Consider the following 24,067-nt stretch of genomic DNA (forward strand, 5'->3'; position numbering starts at 1 on the left):
TTTACACTAACAGGCTGGTGTAGACCCCAACTTTTCATTTTCATAAGGGGTAAAAGGAGAAAAAGTCCCCCAAAATTTGTGACTCAATTTCTCCCAAGTACGGAAACACCCGATATGTGGCCCTAAACGGTTTCCTTGAAATACGGCAGGGCTCCAAAGTGAGAGAGCGCCATGTGCATTTGAGGACTAATTTAGGGGTTGCATAGGGGTATTCTACACCAGTGATTCCCAAACAGGGTGCCTCCAGCTGTTGTTATTTTGCAACAGCTGGAGGCTCCGTTTTGGAAACACTGTCGTACAACATGTTTTCATTTTTATTGGGGGGGACAGTGTAAGGGGGTGTATATGTAATGCTTTACCCTTTTATTATGTGGTAGTGTAGTGTTTTTAGGGTACATTCACACGGTTACGGCGAGTTTCCCGCTAGGAGTTTTCGCTGCGGCGGAAAATTTGACGCAGGTCAAACTTGAAGCAGGAAACTCACTGTAAACCCAACCGTGTGAATGTGTGAAACTTACTGTAAACCTGCCTGTGTGAATGTACCCTGTATGTTCACATGGGGGGCAAACCTCCAGCTGTTGCAACACTACAACTCCCAGCATGAACTGACAGACCGTGCATGCTGGGAGTTGTTCTTTTTCAACTGCTGGTGGCACACTGGTTGGAAAACCTTCAGTTAGGTTCTGTTACTTAACTCAGTATTTTCCAACCAGTGTGCCTCCAGCTGTTGCAAAACTACAACTCCCAGCATGTACTGATCGCCGAAGGGCATACTGGGAGATGTAGTTATACAACTGCTGGAGCTACGCAACTACAACTCCCAGCATGGCGAGGCAGCCATTTGCTGTGTGGGCATGCTGGGAGTTGTAGTTTTGCAAGATCTGAAGGGCCACAGTTTAGAGACCACTGCACAGTGATTTCCAAACTCTGGCCCTCCAGATGTTGCAAAACTACAAATCCCAGCATGCCCAAACAGCTGTCTGGGCATGCTGGGAGTTGTAGTTTTGCAACATCTGGAGGGCTATAGTTTAGAGACCACTGTATAGTGGTCTCCAAACTGTAGCCCTCCAGATGTTGCTAGGCAACTCACTGGCTTCCGTAGTCTGCAGCACGCCGCACCAGTAAGCCAGCCGCACGTCATTGTCACCGGTCGCTGTCACCGTCGGTTCCCCCGTTCTGCCCGCACTACTGTGGTGGGAAGAACGGGGGAACCGAACTATAACCCCCCCCCCTGCCCCCGATCTGCTATTGGTCGGACGCTTCTGACCGACCAATAGCAGGGATAGGAGGGGTGGCACCCCTTCCACCTAACTCCTATCCCTTCAGGAGACCCATATGACCCGGAATCGCCACAGAATGATTTCAGCAGGCTTCCAGGTCCGGTCCCCGACCGGCTAGCGGCGGGGACTGAAATTCCCACGGGCGTACCCATACGCCGTCAGTCCTTGACCTGTTGGGGACGGAGGGTGTACCTATATGCCCTCTGCCCACTCCCTGTCAGCGTCATAGCGGGTCGGACCCGTGGCTAATAGAACACGGCACTGATTGGGGTGCCATGCGCTGTTAACCCTTTAGACATGGCATTCAAAGTTGAACGCCACGTCTAAAGTGAAAGTAAGTTATTGCCGGTTAGCTCAGGGGGCTGTTCGGGATCGCCGCAATGAAATCTTGGCATCCCGAACAACTTACAGGCCAGCAGGAGGGTCCCTACCTTCCTTCATGCTGTCCGATCGCTGAATGACTGCTCAGTGCCTGAGATCCAGGCATGAGCAGTCAAGTGGCAGAATCATTGATCAATGATTTTCTATGAGAAACCATTGATCAATGTAAAAGATCAGTGTGTGCAGTATTATAGCCCCATATGGGAGTTATAACATTGCAACAAAAAAAAGTGAATAAAGATCATTTAACCCATTCCTGAATCTTCCCCCTTTTCCCATTAAAGAAAAAAAAACTGTGTAAATAAAAATATATTGTTAATTAAACCGTACTGTCAACGGCGTGCGTGCCAAAAAATCCAAAGTCCAAAATAGCGTATTTTTGGTCACTTTTTAGATCATGAAAAAATGTATAAAAAGTGATCAAAAAGTCCGATCAATACATTAATGGTACCGATAAAAATGTCAGATCACTTCGCAAAAAATTATCCCTCATACCTCTCCGTACGCAGGAAAATAAAAAAGTTATAGTGGTCAGAAGATGACACTTTTAAACGTATACATTTTCCTGCATGTAGTTATGATTTTTTCCAGAAGTCCGACAAAATCAAACCTATATAAGTAGGGTATCATTTTAATCGTATGGACCTACAGAATAAAGATAAGGTGTCATTTGTACCGAAAAATGTACTACGTAGAAACGGAAGCACCCCAAAATGACAAAATTGCATTTTTTCTTCAATTTTGTCTCACAATGATTTTTTTTCTGTTTCGCCATAGATTTTTGGGTAAAATGACTGATGTCATTACAAAGTAGAATTAGTGGCGCAAAAAATTAGCCATCATATGGATTTTTAGGTGCAAAATTGCAAGAGTTATACATTTTAAAAGGTAAGGAGGAAAAAACGAAAGTGCAAAAACAGGAAGACCTGCAACTTGTCCTCTGGACAGGTTTTGATAAATCTCCCCCTTTAAGTCTAAAGCAAAAGCTTTGAGGCTATTTGCGCAGCAAACTTTTTTTTTTTATCTTTTTTTATGTAAATGGCTCATGGGGGGAGTGGAACGAGAACGCTCTGATAAGAAGTATTATGGATGGTAACTTGAGGGCTCTTCCAGTGTTCCTCCAGCTGTTGCAAAGCTACAACTCTCAGCCTGCCCAGACAGACTGCAGGCAGGGTGGGAGTTGTAGCTTTGCAACAGCTGGAGGCACCCTGGTTGGGAAATACTGTTCTATGGGTTTGCTTTGCCAGAACATCAGGCGATACTTAGAAGTACTTACACAGGCATTGCATAAGAATGTGGAAATATAATTCATGACAGTCCTTTTAAAGTGATGCAGATGTTACTTTAAAAAAATAAAATAAACGAAAGGGGTACCAAATGCTATTTTGCTTGAGAATCAGATATAATGGAAGTGTGGCATATAAATGTGTGCATGGAATACAGTGGCATTGTACTGTGCAACAAAACACATGGCCACATATTCACATTTGGTAGTGTACCTTAGGGTATGTTCACACTGAGGAATTTCTTTTCTGAACTTCCTCAGTGTATTTGTGCCACCTGGAATCTGCACTGATTTTGTGTGGAATTTGAACCTTTTAGGCTGTGTTCACACTGCGGAATCTCCGGACAGAATTTCTGCCTGAGATTGAGCTGGCGTCACTAGGACCGCGCAGACTGCATTGTCGTTCCCATAGATGGCTATGCATTTCTGAGCAGATCTCCCAAAAGATCTACCCAGAAATGTATCGCTGGGTGGATCGCTGATGTTCGCCATTACCGGCGGGTTCCTGGCTGCGGTCCGGTGCTCGTGGTCATGTATATGACGTAAATGTACGTTATGGTGCGCTAAGTACCACTGCACCATGATGTACATTTACATCCGATGTTGTTTAAGGGGATTTCCATCCAGGACATAAATGGCATATTAACAGGATATGCCATATATTTGTGTTAGATGGGACCCACTGAAGATCGAGGTACCCCCGGCCCCCCAGGTCTGCTTGTGACAGCCAGAGGTGGTCAGGAAGCTGGAAACTGTTTTACACATTAACTCCCATTGACTTTATTGGAAGTCGCACAAACAGCCCAGCTCCAGGAGCTACAGTGTAGCACCAGCGAGGACAATATAAAAATAGTGCAAAATTAAGTTCAGGGTATATCTTGTAGATATGCCATAAATATACCCTTTAAAGGAAATCTGTCATCAGTGTCACCTGCACTAACCTGTCGGTACAGAGAATGCCCGCAGTCGAAGATACCGAAGAGGATTGCTGGAGAACCACAGCATGGAACGGGACAAGGCAAGTACCATTGTCATCAGTGTAACCTGCATTTAGTCTACAGCAAAGTCTGTAGCCCAGAAAACACTGTTTATAATGCTGATGTGTTTGGGGATCCCAAATTATGTGTGAAATATGTCTGTTTTGTCATATTATCAGATGGGGAAAAAGGCCACAGCACTAAATTATACAGCCGTAAATCTAAAATGTCTGTACGCAGAGCATTATACTATTGAATTCAATGGTAAAAATATGGCCGCTTTGGGGGCAATTTACAAGCTGAAAAACAGCATTTTGGGCCATTTTAAGTGCTGCACCAGTAAATGATTCCTTGTAAACTTTACTGTATCTGCTGCAGAGCTGTCTCCCTTGCCTGAGGTCCACAGCTTGTAGGAGGTAAGCTTACTGGAGACCTGGAAGGATAATAATAGGTATTGCACAAATGTAAAGAAAGAAGTGGGGGTTGTCTCTTTGGAGGTTGGAGGAAGAGGAGGTTGTTTTATACAGTCTGAAAACTTGTTGAGCCGGTATTTCGGCACACCTAGGTCAAAAGACTTCAGCATGTGGAGATTGTAAGTGGAAAATCTTAGGCATGACAGTTCACTGTTACTTTTATTCAGTCTTGTGTTTTGTTCAGGAAGGAATACATGTCTACATCTAAGGGTTATTCTTAGGGGAACCCTAACCTGCTCGTTGGCTGCTGAAAACCCTGGTGGTCAACTTTCTTATTGCTTGGGTAAGCTGCCAGAGGAGAGGGTATGTTTCCTGCCGCCATTGAATACGTGGTCACCAGGGCCTGATGGCATTCACTGCTGTGTTATAAGGATGTTAAAGGGAATGCATCACCTAGACTATTTTTTACTGATCAGAGCCAGATACTGAAGCACATTGGAGGGAGATTCATCAAAACCTGTGCAGAGGGAACAAATCGGATCACATCCTTTATACTTCAGAGGCCTTTTTAAGAATGAAAGAAGCAATATGATTGGTTGCTATGGGCTACTGGTCAACTTTTTCTCTGACCAGATTTTGAGAAATCTCCCCCATTAAATGAAAACTATTATGCTGAAAAACATATCACCCCCGTGATCTCCTGCATGGGACCCCAGCTCTTCCCAGGAATGGGGCATGTTGACCCCCCCCCCCCCTCCATGTATTTCTATGGGAGAGCTGGATATAGCCGAAGGCTACAGTATATATCTGACGCGCTCGATTCCCAGGGAGAGCCAGGGTACCGTGCAGGAGATTGCAGGGAGACCTGACCCTTAGAATAGAGGACAATTTTTCTCCAGGATTCTTCTCCTTTAATGCCACTTATTTTTGTATTATAGGGGTCGCCTTCTTCCTGGAGCTGATTTTAACAGCATTTAGAAATATGCTTAACAGCGGGACCCATGGACATATAGACACAATAGACTGGCCCAGACCCTACTGACATGAATGGGAGATTGTTTTGGGAATGCTGTATAACCTGTGCAGAGGTCACTGTACAGGAAGGGGGGAGGTTGAGCTTTAGCTATTGTAAACTGTGTCTTAACTGCATACTGCTGTCACCTTTCTCAGTTCTCCTTTCTGTGAAGTCATCTGTACAGAACAGAAAGTTTCAGCTTAGTTTTAGGCCTAGTGGTCAGAGTGAAAAATGCAAGATTTTCGGATTCTAAAATGCAAAACTACAAAAAAAAATAAAAAAAGCACAAAAAATTCTTAAATATGTTTAACATTAAAATTTTGCTTATAAAACTGGTCACTTTCTCCTAACACATTCTGCTAAGTAACATGATAGACATGCCCTTATTTCTAATATTTACTCTCCCAACAGGGTTTGGTGGATAGCAAATGTGGGGACAAAAAAAAGGCAGCCCTATTAAAGTGAGCCCTAAATCGTTTTCTTCTTCAATGAAAAACAAATTTGGTATATGAACCCTGCTTTAGGTGTTTATTATTTTTTTCCTTTTTTTTTTCTATTACACCATTCTAAAAAAATAAAAAATAAAAAATGTATAACTGCAAAAAAACTAAAGATGTTTTTGGTGGTAACATTGTTTTTCTATGAACAGGAAACATGCAACCGTCATGAAGCTACCAGAGATGCAAACTACTGCACATGGATATTAAATATTTAAGGGGCTTCTGTGATCTACACAAATATTGCTGCCATGAAGACTGGACTTGGTACAGAAAAGAGTTCCCGCCTTAACAAGAGAAACATATTTTTGTTAAAGTGTCTTTGTTTCATTTTTGTTGTAATTTTTTTCTGCGAGTTTTTGCTTTACTACTTTGTTATTATCCAGTGCCGCTGGCCAAAACTGGCGACTACCAGCCCCCACCAAACACCTCCACTGAAGGCTATGTTCTTATCAGATACACATCTGCTTGGGGAAATCACTGGTCATTGGTTTGACAAATTAAGACGGTAAGAACTGAGAAGATAGGGAATAGTATTGGGTATGTGCATACTAAGACTGGGTGTTCATTTACATCAGATTATTCTGCAGAATCTGTCTGGATAAAAAATAACACAGCAGTATTTGTTTTGTCCTGTCAAATCCTGCTAAATAAACAGACATCAGATGGAAACCTGATGGACCCCCATTAAAGTCAATGGAATATCTCGAAATCAGTCTGTGTCCATTGTTTAATTGATTGAGTTTAAATGGAGTTCCTAGTGGAGCCCCAATACAAATGTTAACCTAGCCTAAGCAGTAAAACCCCTGTAAATATATTAGAATGTAAGGATCTAAGCAAAGCTATTGAAATTGATGATAACCCAATGTCACCCCCTTAATCATAGTGATCAGTTTTAGCCTGAAATTATATAGGTTAACATGGACACTTGGGGGGGGGGGGGGGGGGGCATCATTGTCCCCCCTCCCCGAGTGCAACTAGCCTGGTACATTTAAAGTGCACAATGAAATATGTAAAAAATAAAAAAATTTACTTTATCAAACAAATAACAAAAGCATTTAAAGGACATCTGCAGAGAAAAACAACTTCTCCCCTATCCAGAGGATAGGGGATAAGTGTCTGATTGCAGGGGGTCTGACCGCTGGGGCCCTCTGCAATCTCCCAAACAGGGCCCCGCGTATTGCCCCTCCACACCCCCCTCCCCAAACAGCTCTATGGGAGAGGCAGGGAGCCACGAACGCTGCATCCCCGCCTCTCCTATAGAGATACATGGTGGGGGCGTGTCAGCCGCAACGTCATGTTGCGTCCGACATTTAGGAGATTGTGCGGGGTTCTAGCCTTTTCCCCTATCCTGTAGATAGGGGATTAGTTATTTTTAGCCACTTATTTCCTTTAAAAGGAGGAATAATAGGCACTATCACACTCAATGATGAATGCCCTGGGGAGGCAAAGAAACTATAGCGAAAATGAGTGTAGGCGGGGTACACTTAAATTGCATAAAATGAGTGCCACATTTATGCAAATAATCAAAAGCAGATAAACTAAGGGCACAATGTAATAAACCAACCAGCAGACAATTAAAAAGTAATACTATCTGCCATATATCAAATCTACACCCAAAGCATATGTACCCCTAACGTATGTCTTGCTTTAACCCTTTAAGGACCAAGCCCATTTTGACCTTAAGGACCAGGCCAATTTTATTTTTGCATTTTCTTTTTTTCCTCCTCTCCTTCTAAAATCCATAACTCTTTTATATTTCCATCTACAGACCCACATGAGGGCTTGATTTTTAGCGTGACCAATTGTACTTTGTAATGACACCTCTCATTTTACCATTAAATGTACAGCGAACGCAAAAAATTATTTTTAGTGAGGAAATTGTGAGGAAAACCACAATTTAGCAAATTTTGAAGGGTTTCGTTTTCACACTGTACACGTTACTGTAATAATGACACCCACATACGATTAAAATGATACCTATCTTTACATACTTTTCTATTATTGTAGTGCTGGGCGGTATGATCAGTATTTAACGGTATTTCCCTCCCCCCCCCCCCACACACACACACACGCTGGGGAACTAATCATATGTGAGCCGCAGACGCTGCTCTGCTTCTCTAAACACCCCCCCCCCCAAATGAATTATCAGCCGCAGTGCTGTCCCCCACATTGGGGAACTAATCATATGTGACCCGCGGCCGCTGCCCCCGTCCTCCTGTTAGCTGTCGACGCTTTAAATGAGTTGCGTGCCGCGACGCTGGAAATTATTAATAACGGACATCTGTACTGATTAATGTTACATATTCCTGTACCCGAGCTGCAAAAATAATCAAAATAAACTGACTAAACTTCCTACGTTCCCCGCCTCACTGTTCTCCGATGCAATCTTCCTTGGGACGGGAACATCACAGAGCCGTCAGCGTATCACCGGGCAGCACCAGCGGGTCACATATGATTGTTCCCCTATGTGGGGACCACGCTGCGGCTGATAATTCATTCATTCGAAGGGGGGGAGGGGCCCAACTGGTATTGCGGTATAGAAAAAATTCATATCGTACAGAAGAAAAAAAAAACGGTATTCGGTATGAACCGGTATATCGCTCAGCACTATATTATTGTACTGCTTTTAAAAACTATTAAACTTTTTGTACAAAATCAGTAACTTTAAAATCTCCCTATTTTTACCACCTATAACTTTCATTTTTCCATATATGCAGCGGTATGAGGGCAAATTTTTTGCGTCGTGATCTGTTTTTAAATTTTTTTTTATTTTTTTGATACCACAATTGAGTAAATAAAACGTTTAAATCACTTATTACATTTTTTTAAATAAAATGTGACAAAAAAGCAGCACTTTTGGACTTTATTTTTTACATTTACGCTGTTCAACATACGGGATAATTAACATTATATTTTGATAGTTCGGACATTTGCGCATGCAACAATACCATATATGTTTATTTTTTTAGGCGTTTTGGGGGTAAAATGGGAAAAAGGGACAATTTACCTTTATATTGAGGGAGGGGATTTTCCCCTTTTTTTTTATTTATTTTCATTTTTTATATTTTTTCAAAACTTTTTTTTTTTTAACACTTTTTATGTCCCCATAGGGGACTATGTATAGCAATCATTTGATTGCTAATGATGCAGTTCTATGCATAGGGCATAGCACTGATTAGTATTATCGGCGATCTTCTGCTCTGGTCTGCTCGATATCAGAGCAGAGCAGAAGACCCCAGGAGACGGCTGGAGACAGGTGAGGGAGGGGCCACCATTTCAGATAATCAGAACCCTGCGGCAGTGCTGCGGTCAATCAGATCATCCATTTAAACATGGGCATTGCCACAGATGCCGTGATCTGTATTGATCACGGCATCTGAGGGATTACTGGCAGACATCAGCGCGATCGCTGATGTCCACCATTACCGGCGGGTCCCCAGCTGCTGATAGCAGCTGGGACCTGCAGTGCATGACGCCAGCACGGCTCCAATGCTCGTGGTTATGTACAGGACGTTAATGTACCTCCGCATCAGGACTTACATTTACGTCTGTGGTCGTTAAGGGGTTAATATGGCTATATGGTTATATTTGAGATAGGGACCCAGGGGGAGATTTATCAAAACCTGTCCAGAAGAAAAGTTGCTGAGTTGCCCATAGCAGCAACCAATGAGATCACTTACATTTTTCAGAGGCCTTTTCAAAAATGAAAGAAGCAATGTGTTTGCTATGAGCAACTCAGCAACTTTTCTTCTGGACAGGTTTTGATAAATATCCCCCCCCCCCCCCCCCCCCCCGGGTCCCTATCTCAAATATATACCGTAGACATGGATGGCTTCTATAACCAATCCCTAAGATGCCTTCATAATTTACCTGCTGAAAATTGGATGGTCATGAATAAAACATGAGCGTCGTAACAGGAATGTACAACTGGACACACAAAAAAAGAGACCAACAAAAATTTTTATGAAAGTGCCCAAGAACAAACAAAAGTGAGAGAGTGAAGAAAAGACAAAAAAGTGGAAAAAAGGACCAACATTTATATATATATATATATATATATATATATATATATATATATATATATATATAGAGCAAAAAAGAATCTTACCGCAGCACACAAGGTTTAAAAATGAAAAAAAGTCTTGTGTTTATTCCATAACAATAAAAGTGTTTCCACAGCAAGCGATGTTTCGACTAGGCTCCCCTAGTCTTTATCAAGCACTACTTCTGGCTCCTGCGGCGTCCTGCGCGCTGCGCAATGATGAGTGATGTCCTCAACGCGACGTCACCGTCAGTGCGCACAGTGACAGCTCAGGATATTGCCGGAGCCAGAAATAGCGCCGACCCCCGGGAACAGGTAATTATAAAACCGGGAATGGGGGAGGCAATGGGGCAGCAGTGGTGGTAGGACTAAGTACCGGCAGGGGGAGAGAAGCGGGCGGCGGTCTCTGGCCTTGCAAAAGCCGCTGCAGTTCGTTGATTTAAAGCGCCCGCTTTAAATCATTGATCTGCAGCTGCTTCTTCGGGGGGGGGGGGGGGGGGGGGGGTGGAGAAATAGCCGATAACTTATACCGGAATATCTGAATAAGTTATCGGCTATCGGCCTAAAAGGCCACAGATTATCGGTATCGGCCCTAAAAATCGATATCGGTCGATACCTACTAAAAATCATAACACACAATTTTCCACCTAAAAATTCATATGAGGGCTTGTTACTTTGTAATACCATTAATTATTTGACTACAAAATCGATGGCAAAACCAGTAAAAAAATATTTGTGGGGCAAAATTGAAAAAATAAGACCTTTTTGTCATTTTAGCAGCTTCCGTTTCTACGCAGTGCAGTTTTTGGTAGCAATTGCACCTGATATTTATCCTGTAGGTCCATACGGTCGCAAAAATACCCAATTCATATAGGTTTGATTTTATTTTACTACAAAAAAAAAACAAAAAACTAACTTTTCCTTTTCCGTATAAAGGGGAGTATGAGGGCTAATTTTTTGCGCCATGATCTGAAGTTTTTATTGGTACCGTTTTTGTTTTGATCAGACTTTTTGATCACTTTTTATTAGTTTGTTAATGGTATAAAAAGTGACCAAAAATAAGCTGTTTTGGACTTTGAATTTTTTTTAATTATATGCCATTGACCGTGTGGTTTAATTAACGATATATTTTTATAATTTGGACATTCACACACGCGACGATAAATATGTTTTATATATGTTCATTTTTATTTACAGTTTTTTTTTTAAATGGGAAAAGGGGAGGTAATTCAAACTTTTATTAGGGAAGGTGTTAAATCACATTTATTAACACTTTTTTTTTTGCAATGTTATAGCCCCCATAGGGGACTATAACATTGCACACACTGATCACCTACACTGATTTCTGCCATGCAATAACATGGCATTGATCAGTGTTATTGCGGCTCGACTGCTCCTGCCTGGATTTCAGGCACGGAGCAGTCATTTGGCGCTCGGACAGCGAGAAGGCAGGTAGGGATCCTCCTCCTGTCCTGCAAGCTGTTCGGGACAACGCAATTTCACCGCAGCGGTCCTGAACAGCACCACTGAGCTAACCGGCAACGTTTACTTTAGTTTTAGATGCGGCGATCAAGGGTTAATGCCGGACATCAGCTTGATCGGCGATGTCCGGCATTAGCCGTGGGTCCTGGTTGCCTATAGCAACCGGAACCCACCAGGTATGATGCGCACTTCCACACAGTTTGTTTGGGGATGCCTCTCAGGTACACAATAGGGTTTAGGTCTGGAGACATGCTTAGTCATTCCATTGCCTTTACCCTCAGCTTCTTTAGCAAGGAAGTGGTGGTCTTGAAGGTGTGTTTGGGGGGTCATAATCATGTTGGAATACTGCCTTATGACCCAGTCGCTGAGGGGAGGGATCACAGTACATGTTGGCATTCATGGTTTCCTCAGTGAACTGTAGCTCCCCAGTGCCAGCGGCACTCATCCACCACCATGCTTGACTGTTGGCAAGGCACACTTGTCTTTGTACTCCTCCCCTGGTTGCCTCATCGGACCACAGGATATGGTTCCAGTAATCAATGTCTTTAGCCTACTTGTCAAACAGCAAACTGTTTGCAGGCTTTCTTGTGCATCATCTTTACAAGAGGCTTTCTTCTGGGACAAAAGCCATGCAGGCCAATTTGATGCAGTTGGTGGCATACGGTCTTAGCACTGACAGGCTGACCACCCACCCCTTCAACTTCTGCTTCAATGCTGGCAGCACTCATGTGTCTATTTCCCAAAGACAAACTCTGGATATGACGCTAAGCATGTGCATTGACCTTCTTTAGTCGAGTATGGAGAGGCCTGTTCTGAGTGGAACCTGCCCTGTGAAACAACTGTATGGTCTTGCCCACTGTGCTGAACCTCAGTTTCAGGGTCTTCGCAATCTTCTGTTAGCCTAGGCCATTTTTATGTAGAGCAGCAATTAATGTTTTCAGATCATCAGCAAGTTTTTGATACAAGTGACACACCTGCTCCCTATTCAAACCTGAGACCTTGTAACACTGAGTCACATGACACCAGGGAGGGAAAATGGGTAATTGGGCCAAATTTAAATATTTACTCACTTTTGTTGCCAAGGTTTAGACATTAACCTCTTGGGGACGAAGGGCGTACCTGTACGCCCTTGTCCCGCTCCCCTTCTATGACGGGTGGGTCATAGCGGGGTCACTTTGTATACCCTAAAAAAGTCCCATCAAAACAAAAATGGTACCGATAAAAACTCACGGTGCAAAAAATTAGCCTTCACACATCCCCCTATACAGAAAAATAAAAAAGTTATAGGGGTCAGAATAGGACAATTTTAAACATGCTAATTTTCGTTCAAATCAAACCTATATAAGTTTGGTATCATATTAATCGTACGGCCCTACATAATAAATATAAGGTGTAATGTTTACCAAAAAGTGCACTGCGTGTGTGAAAGTGCAGTGCGCCAAAATGGTGTTTAATTTTTCAATTTTGCCCCACAAATATATATACAATAACCGCCTGACATATGATCAAATCGACATACAATGGCCTCTCAGAGGCCATTGCATGTCGGGGCCATGCTTTTATATGTCGGGGCCATCGCATTAACTGCTATCCGACAGCGCAAAATGCTTAAGCTGCTGTCGGATAGCAGTTTAAGCATCCCGGACAGGTTCCCTTACCTATCCCCGCTGCTCTGGTTCCACTTTGCGATCCTCAGGCATTTTCTGCATCTTCTCCGGGGTCCGGGCCTCGCTTTCCGGCGTCGTTATCACGTCGTGCGCACGCCGTCGCAACGTAATAACGTCACCAGAAAGCGAGGTCGGGACACCGGAGAAGACGCCGGAGCAGCGGGACAGCATCGAGAGCCCCTGGGACAGCATCGGGAGCGGTGAGGACACGGTCCGGAGCGGCGGGGACAGGCGAGTATAACTTCCTATACTTTACATTGCACGAATCCCTCAACATACGATGGATTCGACAAACGATGGGTCGTTTGGAACCAATTACCATCGTATGTTGAGGGACCACTGTATATATATTTTTTTTTGTTTCACCATAGATTTTGTGGTGAAATTATTGATGTCATTACAAAGTAAAATTGGTGGTGCAAAAAACAAGCCCTAATATGGATCTGTAGGTGGAAAATTGAAAGCGTTATGATATTTAGAAAGGGAGGAAGAAAAAACAAAAGAGCAAAAATGGCCTGGTCCTTTAGGGGTTAATAGCTGTGCGGTGAATTATTTTGAGTGTACACAAGATTAAACACTGTTAGGCTGGGTTCACATCACGTTTTTAGGCAATACGGAACCGCATATGGCTGGGGGGGGGGGGGGGCCCTAAAACCGGGCGCTCCCATATCTACCGTATGTGGCCCGTATGTAATGTATTTCAATGAGCCGACTGGAGTAAAACGCTGACTCCGGACGGGTCATTTCCCTTTATGCTGTTTTCCCACCTGACCTAAAACTGTGGTCTGCCACGGTATTGGGTCCGGTGGGAAAACCGCATACGGGGCAAAAAATGAGCCAACCGGAGCCAGCGTTTTACTCTGGTCGGCTCATTGAAATGAATTACATACGGGCCACATACGGCAGATACGGGAGCGCCCGGTTTTAGCTCCCCCCCCCTCCCCCAGCCGTATGTGGTCCCGTATTGCCTAAAACGTGATGTGAACCCAGCCTTACACAGGCTGTGCACTTACTACTTTACATTGTAGCAGAGGGTAATTTCTTCAGTGTTGTCACATACAAAGATAAAATAGTTACAGAAATGTGGTGTGTACTTACATGAAATACTGTACATGTGGTACTCGTTTTATGCACTTTAAGTGCTATGGTTTTTTTTTGCCTCCCCAGGGCCTTCATCCTTGTGTGTGTGATGGTGCTTATTATTTCTCTTTTTTAATTGATTTTAGTCTTGTTTCAATGATAAAATATCTTTTTTCATTTTCCATATATTTTGTTGTTAGTGACTTGAAATGTTGTCGATAGTCCTAAAACATAATGTGAACTTTAGTATTTCCTTGGACATGTAAAATGTCCTTTTTTTCTTTATAAACATTGTACTGTACAGAACAGTGACCATGCTACTGTTAATGGTTTTTTGAATTTTCCTTATTGTATCACGTTTTCTTTGGTTAGGGAATGGCAGATGGAGCGGGCCTATCAGAGTGCTATTTGGCTGCTGCAGCCGGACCTTGTTTTCATCCTGGGGGATCTGTTTGATGAAGGGAAATGGAGTAACTATAAGGTGAGATATAGACCAATATCATTAGCAATATTAGACTATATATGAGTGTTTGAGAAAAAGACATAAGCCCAGATTTATTAATTTGACAGAGACCAAAGCAGGTGTGATTTACCCACTACCTACCACTCACAGCTCAGCTTTCATGTATAAAAATGTCCCTGTCATTATGCAGATGTTTTGATTGGTCGAGGTCTGCGTGCTCAAAAGCTTTGTATAATGACAGGAACACAAGCTCTGGTAAAATGAAAGCTGAACTATCTGACAGATAGGGAAATCTGAGTCTAAATAGTTATATATATTGTGTTCAGTTTATTTTAATGTCCCATCATTTAGCAAAAAACATTTTATAGTGCACACTGGTGTTATTTACATTGATTCTGTGTTTTTGCTATAGAAGATGGCAGAAAGCAGATGGCATCCTCTAGGGTTTTGCATTATTGCTGTATCTTAAAACAATCAGTGAAGGATTTACTATTTGATGTACACAGGTTTTTGTTGTGCATATTAGGTGCAGATTTTGGCACAGTTTAGCAGATGCGCATTTTCAATATAACACTTTTTGGTATAGATGTTTTTTAAAACTCATCTGTAGTAGAACACTTCATGAACTTATCATTTGCGCATTTTTGCATTTAGGCACAGAAAAGACACAAATCTATGTCATCATTGGGCTGGCTGAAAAAAGTACTTTCTACAACATACTTGTATGACACCTGTGGCCTAAGTTTGCATACTGTGTACACCTTTTTTGACAAGTTAGGCCAGAGTACAAAATAGTATGTGAACTACACTGCTCAAAAAACTAAAGGGAACACTAAGATAACACATCCTCGATCTAAATGAATGAACTAATCGTATGAAATACTTTCGTCTTTACCTAGTTTAATGTGCTGTGAACAGAATCGCACAAAAATTATCAATGGAAATCAAATTTATCAACCTATGGAGGCCTGAATATGGAGTCGCACTCAAAATCAAAATGAAAAACCACACGACAGGCTGATCCAACTTTGACGTAATGTCCTTAAAACAAGTCAAAATGAGGCTCAGTAGTGTGTGTGGCCTCCACTTGCCCGTATGACCTCCCTACAACGCCTTGGCATGCTCCTGATGAGGTGGTCTCCTGAGGGATGTCCTCCCAGACCTGAACTAAAGCGTCCGCCAACTCCTGGACAGTCTGTGGTGCAATCAGGCGTTAGTGGATGGAGCGAGACATGATGTCCCAGATGTGCTCAATTGGATTCAGGTCTAGGGAACGATCAATTCATCAATGCCTTCCTCTTGCAGGAACTGCTGACACTCTCCAGCCACATGAGTTCTAACATTGTCTTGCATTGGGAGGAACCCAGGGCCAACCTCCCCAGCATATGGTCTCACAAGGGGTCTGAGGATCTTATCTCGGTACCTAATGGCAGTCAGGCTACCTCTGGCAAACACATGGAGGGCTGTTCGGCTCCCCCCCCAAGAAATGCCACCCCACACCATTACTGACCCACCGGCAAACCAGTCATGCTAGAGGATGTTGCAGGCAGCAGAACGTTCTCCACGGTGTTACCAGACTCTGTCACATGTGCTCAGTGTGAACCTGCTTTCATCTGTGAAGAGCACAGGGCACCAGTGGCGAATTTGCCAATCTTGGTGTTCTCTGGCAAATGCCAAATCTCCTGCACGGTGTTGGGCTGTAAGCACAACCCCCACCTGTGGACGTCAGGCCCCCATGGAGTCTGTTTCTGACCGTTTGAGTGAACACATGCACATTTGTGGCCTGCTGGAGGTCATTTTGCAGGCCTCTGACAGTGCTCCTCCTTGCACAAAGGCGGAGGTAGCGGTCCTGCTGCTGGGTTGTTGCCCTCCTACAGCCTCCTCCATGTCTCCTGATGTACTGGCTTGTCTCCTGGTAGCGCCTACATGCTCTGGACACTACACTGACGGACACAGAAAACCTTCTTGCCACAGCTTGCATTGATGTGCCATCCTGGATGAGCTGCATAACCTGAGCCACTTGTGTGTGTTGTAGACTCCATCTCATGCTACCACTAGAGTGAAAGCACCGCCAGCATTCAAAAGTGACCAAAACATCAGCCATGAAGCATAGGAACTGAGAAGTGGTCTGTGGTCACCCCATGCAGAACGACTCCTTTATTGGGAGTGTTGTGCTAATTGGCTATAATTTCCACCTGTCGTCTGTTCCATTTGCACAACAGCATGTGAAATTGATTGTCAATCAGTGTTGCTTCCTGAGTAAACAATGTGATTTCACAGAAGTGTCTGACTTGGAGTTACATTGTGTTGTTTAAGTGTTTCCTTTATTTTTTTTGAGCAGTGTACAAACCGTGCAAAATATCACTTCAGCCGCACCAAAATTGATAAATCCCCCCCTGTGTTCTGCTGACTATTTTGTTAGTTGCATTGGGGCAGAACAGAATAAAATAAATAAAGGGAGCGTAAGTGTGCACAGCCCAAATTTTACAGCAGATGCTCAGCTGCATATTTTTTTGTGATGATTTATCATATACTGTAAGCCGTAGGGTCACAGAATGCCTTGATATTGAATACTGTTCATCATTGGCGTTTTATATTCTTTCTTCCCTCAGGCATGGGAAGATGATGTTGCTCGATTTCAGTCTATGTTCAGACATCCTCCTAACACAGAGCTGATAGTTGTTGTTGGAAATCATGACATTGGATTTCATTATGAGTAAGTATTGACATGGGTGTAGTGTATGGAATTTAGAAAATCATGAAACAGAATATATATATATATATATATATATATATATATATATATTATATATATATATATATATAGATTTTTTTTTAAGGAAAAGTATTTTTACTTTGTTTTTAAATACTAATTATGAAAATATATCACTTCTGGGAGGACCCCATGGGCACTTTTTCTGTGGATTAGGTGGTGGCAGTACAAAAAATCCCCAAAAACCCTACTAATCTCCACTTTACTCAGAAAATCCTAGAAAATGGCATGGTCATTAGGGAAAAGCGACTTGTCTCCAAAAAAACCTACATTTTCAAAAGATGCCTACAAATGTACTAATATTTCCACATAAAATTTGGTGAATTTGAGCTCTGGAAAATCTGACAGCTCAGAGCATGTGTAAAAAGAGCAAAATGTAGGGAAAAATCGCTGAATTTAAGATACAATAGTAAATACCGTGGAAAATACTTGTCGAAAACAAAAACCCACAAAGAAGACTACACTAACTCTACTCCACTCGTAATAACAGAGTGAAAAAAATAAATCTTTCCTAATTTATTGAAAAGGAAAAACCATAATATTGCACTGATATAAGCATTCAGACCCTTTACTCAGGACTTAGTTGAAGCACCTTTGGTAGATATTACAGCCTCCAGTCTTCTTGGATATGATACCACAAGGTTTATACACCTGGATTTGGAAATTCTTTCAAGCCTTGTCAAGGTGGATGGGGACCGTCAATGGAAGACATTTTCAGATCTCACCAGAGATAATGGATTGGGTTCATGTCAGGGCTCTGGCTGGGTCACTCAGGGACATTTACAGAGTTGCCCCTAAGCCACTCTTGTGTTGTCTTGGCGGAGTGCTTAGGGTCATTTGGGGATATTTATCAAAACCTGTGCGGAGGAAAAGAATAGTTGCCCCATTGTCTTGTTGGAAGTTGAACCTTTGGCCCAGTCTAAGGTCCAGAAAACTCAGGTCAGGATTAAGAGAAAGATAAATGGAGCAAAGTACAGAAATATTCTTAATGAAAACCTGATCCAGTCTCCCTGTCCAAGCATAAACTTCAATTTTGGTTTCATCAGAACATAGAATCTTTTTTTTTTTTTATCAGTCTAAGTGCGCTTTAGATGCTTTCTTTCAAACTCCAGGTGGCTTTAATTTTTCTGTTTTTTTTTTTACTGAGGAGAGACTTTTTTTTGGCATAAACCCAGATTGGTAGAATGCCGCAGTGATTGTTGACCTTACAAAATTTTCTTCCTTGTGCACACAGGATCTTTGTTGAGCAGCAAAAATGAGCATTGGCTCTCGTTTTTTTCCCTTAACTAGCCAGCTCTAGGAAGAGTCCTGGTTGTTTCAAACTTCGTTCATTTAGGAATTATTGAGGGCACTGTACTCTTGGGAACTTTCAGGGGAGCAGAAACTTTTTGTACCCTTCTCCAGATGTGTGCCTCCACACAATCCTATCTTTGAGCTCTACATGCAGTTTTTCCTTCTCATGGCTTGGTTTTTTATTTATTTATTTTTACTGTGCAAAATGATACTTCTAGGCAACAGTAATATTTTGCTTTGGCAAAGTCTAGTTCTTTGGTGTAATAGGTAAAAACCTGATACATCTATTACTGATATAATGTTTCTGACCCTGGAGCCAAGTTAGTATCATTATAGCGGAGGACCCACAGTTTGAAGAACATGAATGTTTTGCCTCACCCTTTTATTGTGGCCATGAAATCATCTAATACTCTGTCTCCTTTCTGCACAGAATGACTATACACAAACTTAATCGATTTGAGAAGGTTTTCAATATGACCTCTGGGAAAGTAGTTTCTCGTAAAGGAATTAAGTAAGTATTGTGTTTTAAATTACGATCTTATCTGTGCAAAGCATCGGTGTTGGACGGATGTGTTTTAACTCTTATGTTTTGTTCATATGAAGATTTAGAATATGGAGCCAATACATATTTTTCAAGATTTTTGTGCAGCAGTTTTGCAAACTAATGTAGTTTGTGAGCGTTTAACTGAAAAACTGTTTTCTTCAGACATTGAATTTAGTTCAGGGTGAGAAAAACACATTTAAGACTTAGTAATTCATGGTATCTTTTCTTTTTTTACAGTTTTGTCTTGGTAAATAGTGTAGCTCTTGAGGGCGATAACTGTGTTATCTGCAGAGCAGCAGAAGATCAAATCCTTGAGGTTTCCCATCAGCTCAATTGCTCCAGAACAGTAAGAGTCTTTGAATATCCTAAAACTCTGATCAAGATTATGGGCCAGATCTACTATAGTTGTAGATTAAAAAAAGTGGTGTACTGATGAAGTGTTGTATTGAGCTCCATTCGGGTTTATACAAACCATCAACAAATAATTTATAAACAAAACCCACAATAATATTCCCTACCTACACAATTCTATTACACAATTTTCTTAAAGGGGTACTCCCCTGGAAAACATATTTTTTTTAAAATCAACTGGTGCCAGAAAGTTTAAACAGATTTGTAAATTACTTCTATTAAAAAATCTTAATCCTTACTGTACTTAATAGCTGTTGCATGCTCCACAGGAAGTTATTTTCTTTTAGAATTTCCTTTTTGTCTGACCACAGTACTCTCTGCTGACACCTCTGTCCATTTCAGGAACTGTCTGGAGCAGGATAGGTTTGCTATGGGGATTTGCTCCTGCTCTTGACAGTTCCTGAAATGGACAGAGGTGTCAGCAGAGAGTACTGTGGTCAGACAGAAAGGAAATTCAAAAAGAAAAGTAATTCCTATGGAGCAAATAGCTGATAAGTACAGGAAGGATTAAGATTTTTTTATAGAAATAATTTACAAATCTGTTTAGCATTCTGGAACCAGTTGATAAAGAAAAAAAATTATTCCATGGTAGTACCCCTTAACGACCACGGACATAAATGTACGTCTTGGTTTGGCGGGACTTCCCGCACCAGGACCTACATTTACGTCCTGTGTATGACCACGAGCATCGGAAGCGATCGCGAGGATGTCCGCCATTAACCCCTCAGATGCCATGATCAATACAGATCACGGCATCTGCGGCATTGTGGTACTTTGGATGATCGCCCCCTGCTCAGAAGAGAAGGAGCGCATTGTGCATTGAGCTTTTGGAGAGAGAATTTGTTTGGAATGGAAGTCGGGAACCATGTGCGTTTACAAAGCCCCCTTGGTGCCAGAACAGTGGACCCCATTTTGGAAACTACACCCCTCACAGAATTTAACCCATTACAGGACCCAGGGCGTATGGATACGCCTTCTGTACCTGGGTCTTAAGGACCCAGGGCATACCTGTATGCCCGTGGGAATTTCGGTCCCCGCCGGGCGGGGACCGGACCGGGGTGACTGCTGATATCGATAGGCAGGCACCACCGAACAAATGCCCAGGGGGGTCATCAGACCCCCCCATGTCGGCGATCGCAAGTGAATTCACGCAATATAAGGGGAATCATGGTTGTCCAAGACACCTACGATCCCCCTGAAGGGATAGGAGTGAGGTGGCAGGGGTGCCACCCCTCCTATCCCTGCTATTGGTCGTCAAAAGTGACGACCAATAGCAGATCGGGGGCGGCGGGGTTAACTTTTGTTTTCCCCGTTGTGCCCACCCACAATAGGTTGGGCAGAACGGGGAACCAAAGGGGACCGGGCGCCGAAGATCCACTTACCCGTCGGTGGAGGCTGCGGGATGTGATCGGCTGTGGTGATCGGCGCGGGCGGCATGTCGTGCGGCAGAAGAGGACGGCTCCCTGGATCCGACGGAAGCCGGTAAGTTGCCTAGCAACATCTGAAGGGCTACAGTCTGAAACCACTATACAGTGGTCTCTACACTGTAGCCCTCCAGATGTTGCAAAACTACAACTCCCAGCATGCCCAGACAGCTGTTTGGGCATGCTGGGATTTGCAGTTTTGCAACAGCTGGAGGTCTACAGTTTAGAGACCACTGCACAGTGATCTCTATACTGCCCTCTAGATCTTGCAAAACTACAACTCCTAGCATGCCCACACAGCAGTTTGCTGTCTGTGCATGCTGGGATTTGTAGCTTTGCAACATCTGGAGGTCCACAGTTTGGAGATCACTGTGCACTGGTCTCTAACTGTAGCCCTCCAGATGTTGCAAAACTGCAAATCCCAGCATGGCCAAACAGCTGTCTGGGCATGCTGGGAGTTGTAGTTGCGTACCTCCAGCAGTTGCATCAGTACATGCTGGGAGTTGTAGTTTTGCAACAGCTGGAGGCACACTGGTTGGAAAATACTGAGTTACGTAACAGAACCTAACTGAAGGTTTTCCAACTAGTGTGCCTCCAGCTGTTTCAAAACTACAACTCCAAGCATGTACTGAAAGACCGTGCATCCTGGGAGTTGATCAGTACATGCTTGGAGTTGTAGTTTTGAAACAGCTGGAGGTTTGACCCCCCCCATATGAACGTACAGGGTACATTCACATGGGCAGGTTTACAGTAAATTTCCTGCTTCAAGTATGAGCTGCGGCAAATTTTTTGCCGCGGTGCGGGAAACTCACTGTAGGCCTCTGCCAGTGCAAACGTACCCTAAAAACTCTACACTACACTACCACATAATAAAGGGTAAAACACTACATATACACCCCCTTACAGTGTCCCCCCCCCCCCCCAATAAAAATTAAAAACTTATTGTACGGCAGTGTTTCCAAAACGGAGCCTCCAGCTGTTGCAAAACAACAACTCCCAGCATTTCCGGACAGCCACTGACTGTCCAGGCATGCTGGGAGTTTAGCAACAGCTGGAGGCACCCTGTTTGGGAATCACTGGCGTAGAATACCCCTATGTCCACCCCTATGCAATCCCTAATTTAGTCCTCAAATGCGCATGGCGCTCACTTCGGAGCCCTGTCGTATTTCAAGGAAACAGTTTAGGGCCACATATGGGGTATTTCCGTACTCGGGAGAAATTGCACATAAAATTTTGGGGGGCTTTTACCCCTTATGAAAAGGAAAAGTTGGGGGCTACACCAGCCTGTTAGTGTAAAAAAAAAAAAATAAATTACACTGACATGCTGGTGTTGCCCCATACTTTTTATTTTCACAAGTGTTAAAAGGGAAAAAAAATTACCCCCCAAAATTCGTAACGCAATTTCTCCTGAGTACGGAAATACCCCAGTTGTGGGCGTAAAATTTTCATTTACACATCCGACTTTAACAAAAAGTCGTCAAACAACTGTGAGGTGTTAAGGCTCACTGTACCCCTTGTTACGTTCCTTGAGGGGTGTAGTTTGCAAAATAGTATGCCATGTGTTTTTTTTTTTGTTTTTTTTTTTTGCTGTTCTGGCAGCATAGGGGCTTTCTAAATGGGGTTACAAATTTTGGGGGTCATTTTCTCCTATTACTAATTGTAAAAATGTAAAATTTGGGGAAAACCAGCATTTTAGTGAAAACATTTTTTTTTTTTCATTTACACATTCGACTTTAACAAAAAGTCGTCAAACACCTGTGAGGTGTTAAGGCTCACTGGACCCCTTGTTGCGTTCCTTGAGGGGTGTAGTTTGCAAAATAATATGCCATGTGTTTTTTTTTTTTTTTTGCTGTTCTGGCAGCATAGGGGCTTCCTAAATGCGACATGCCCTCCAAAAACCATTTCAGCACAATTCGCTTTTCAAAAGCCAAATGTGACTCCTCCTCTTCTGAGCATTGTAGTGCGCCAGCAGAGAACTTGACGTCCACACATGTGGTATTTCCATACTCAGAAGAGATGGGGTTACAAATTTTGGGGGGCATTTTGTCCTATTATCCCTTGTAAAGATTTAAAATTTGGGGGAAACTAGCATTTTAGTGAAAAAAAAAAAAATCATTTACACATCCAACTTTAACAAAAAGTCATGAAACACCTGTGGGGTGTTAGGGCTCACTGGACCCCTTGTTACATGCCTTGAGGGGTGTAGTTTCCAAAATAGTATGCCATGTGTTTTTTTAGGGGCTTCCTAAATACGACATGCCCCACAAAAACCATTTCAGAAAAACTCACTCTCCAAAATCCCTCTGTCGCTCCTTCCCTTCTGAGCCCTCTACTGCGCCCACCGAACACTTGATATACACATATGAGGTATTTCCTTACTCGAGAGAAATTGGGTAACACATTTTAGGAAGATTTCTCTCCTTTTTACCCCTTGTAAAAATTCAAAAACTGGGTCTACAAGAACATGCCAGTTTAAAAAATGAAGATTTTGAATTTACTCCTTCAATTTGCTGCTATTCATGTGAAACACCTAAAGGGTTAACAAACCTTTGAATGTCATTTGAATACTTTGAGGGGTGCATTTTTTATAATGGGGTCATTTGTGCGGTATTTCTAATCAGAAGGCCCTTCAAATCCACTTCAAAACAGAACTGGTCCCTGAAAAATTTCGATTTTGAAAATTTTGTGAAAAATTGCTGCCATATTTTGAAGCCCTCTGATGTCTTCCAAAAGTAAAAACATGTCAACTTTATGCTTCAATCACAAAGTAGACATGTTGTATATGTGAAGCAATATATAATTTATTTGGAATATTCATTTTCCTTATAAGCAGAGAGCTTCAAAGTGAAAATATTTTTGGAATTTTTCATCAAGAAACGATGCAAGTATCGAGAAAATGTTACCACTAACATAAAGTAGAATATGTCACGAAAAAACTATCTCTGAATCAGAATGAAAGGTAAAAGCATCAGAGTTATTAATGTTTATAGTGAAAGTGGTCAGATGTTCAAAAAATGGCCGGGTCCAACAGTGAAAA

General features: G+C 42.5%; 1 protein-coding gene across 11 annotated transcripts in view; it reads left to right on the top strand.

Moving 5' to 3' along the window:
* MPPE1 (metallophosphoesterase 1) overlaps positions 1-24,067 on the top strand; it is a 108,125-nt gene that overhangs the window by 45,572 nt on the left and 38,486 nt on the right. For 6 of the 11 annotated variants that reach the window (XM_056521555.1, XM_056521551.1, XM_056521556.1 and 3 more), the window contains 5 exons: positions 6,001-6,356; positions 14,495-14,603; positions 17,198-17,301; positions 19,082-19,162; positions 19,433-19,541. In XM_056521555.1, coding sequence (XP_056377530.1) covers positions 6,100-6,356; positions 14,495-14,603; positions 17,198-17,301; positions 19,082-19,162; positions 19,433-19,541 — 660 coding nt within the window. In that variant the 5' untranslated portion in view covers positions 6,001-6,099. Of the gene's footprint in view, positions 1-4,616; positions 4,680-5,762; positions 5,876-6,000; positions 6,357-14,494; positions 14,604-17,197; positions 17,302-19,081; positions 19,163-19,432; positions 19,542-24,067 lie in introns of those variants that run through there. The other 5 variants (XM_056521550.1, XM_056521548.1, XM_056521554.1 and 2 more) reach the window with 5 other exon arrangements.

Source organism: Hyla sarda, chromosome 5 (assembly GCF_029499605.1).
Source record: "Hyla sarda isolate aHylSar1 chromosome 5, aHylSar1.hap1, whole genome shotgun sequence".
Classification (NCBI taxonomy): Eukaryota; Metazoa; Chordata; class Amphibia; order Anura; family Hylidae; genus Hyla; species Hyla sarda.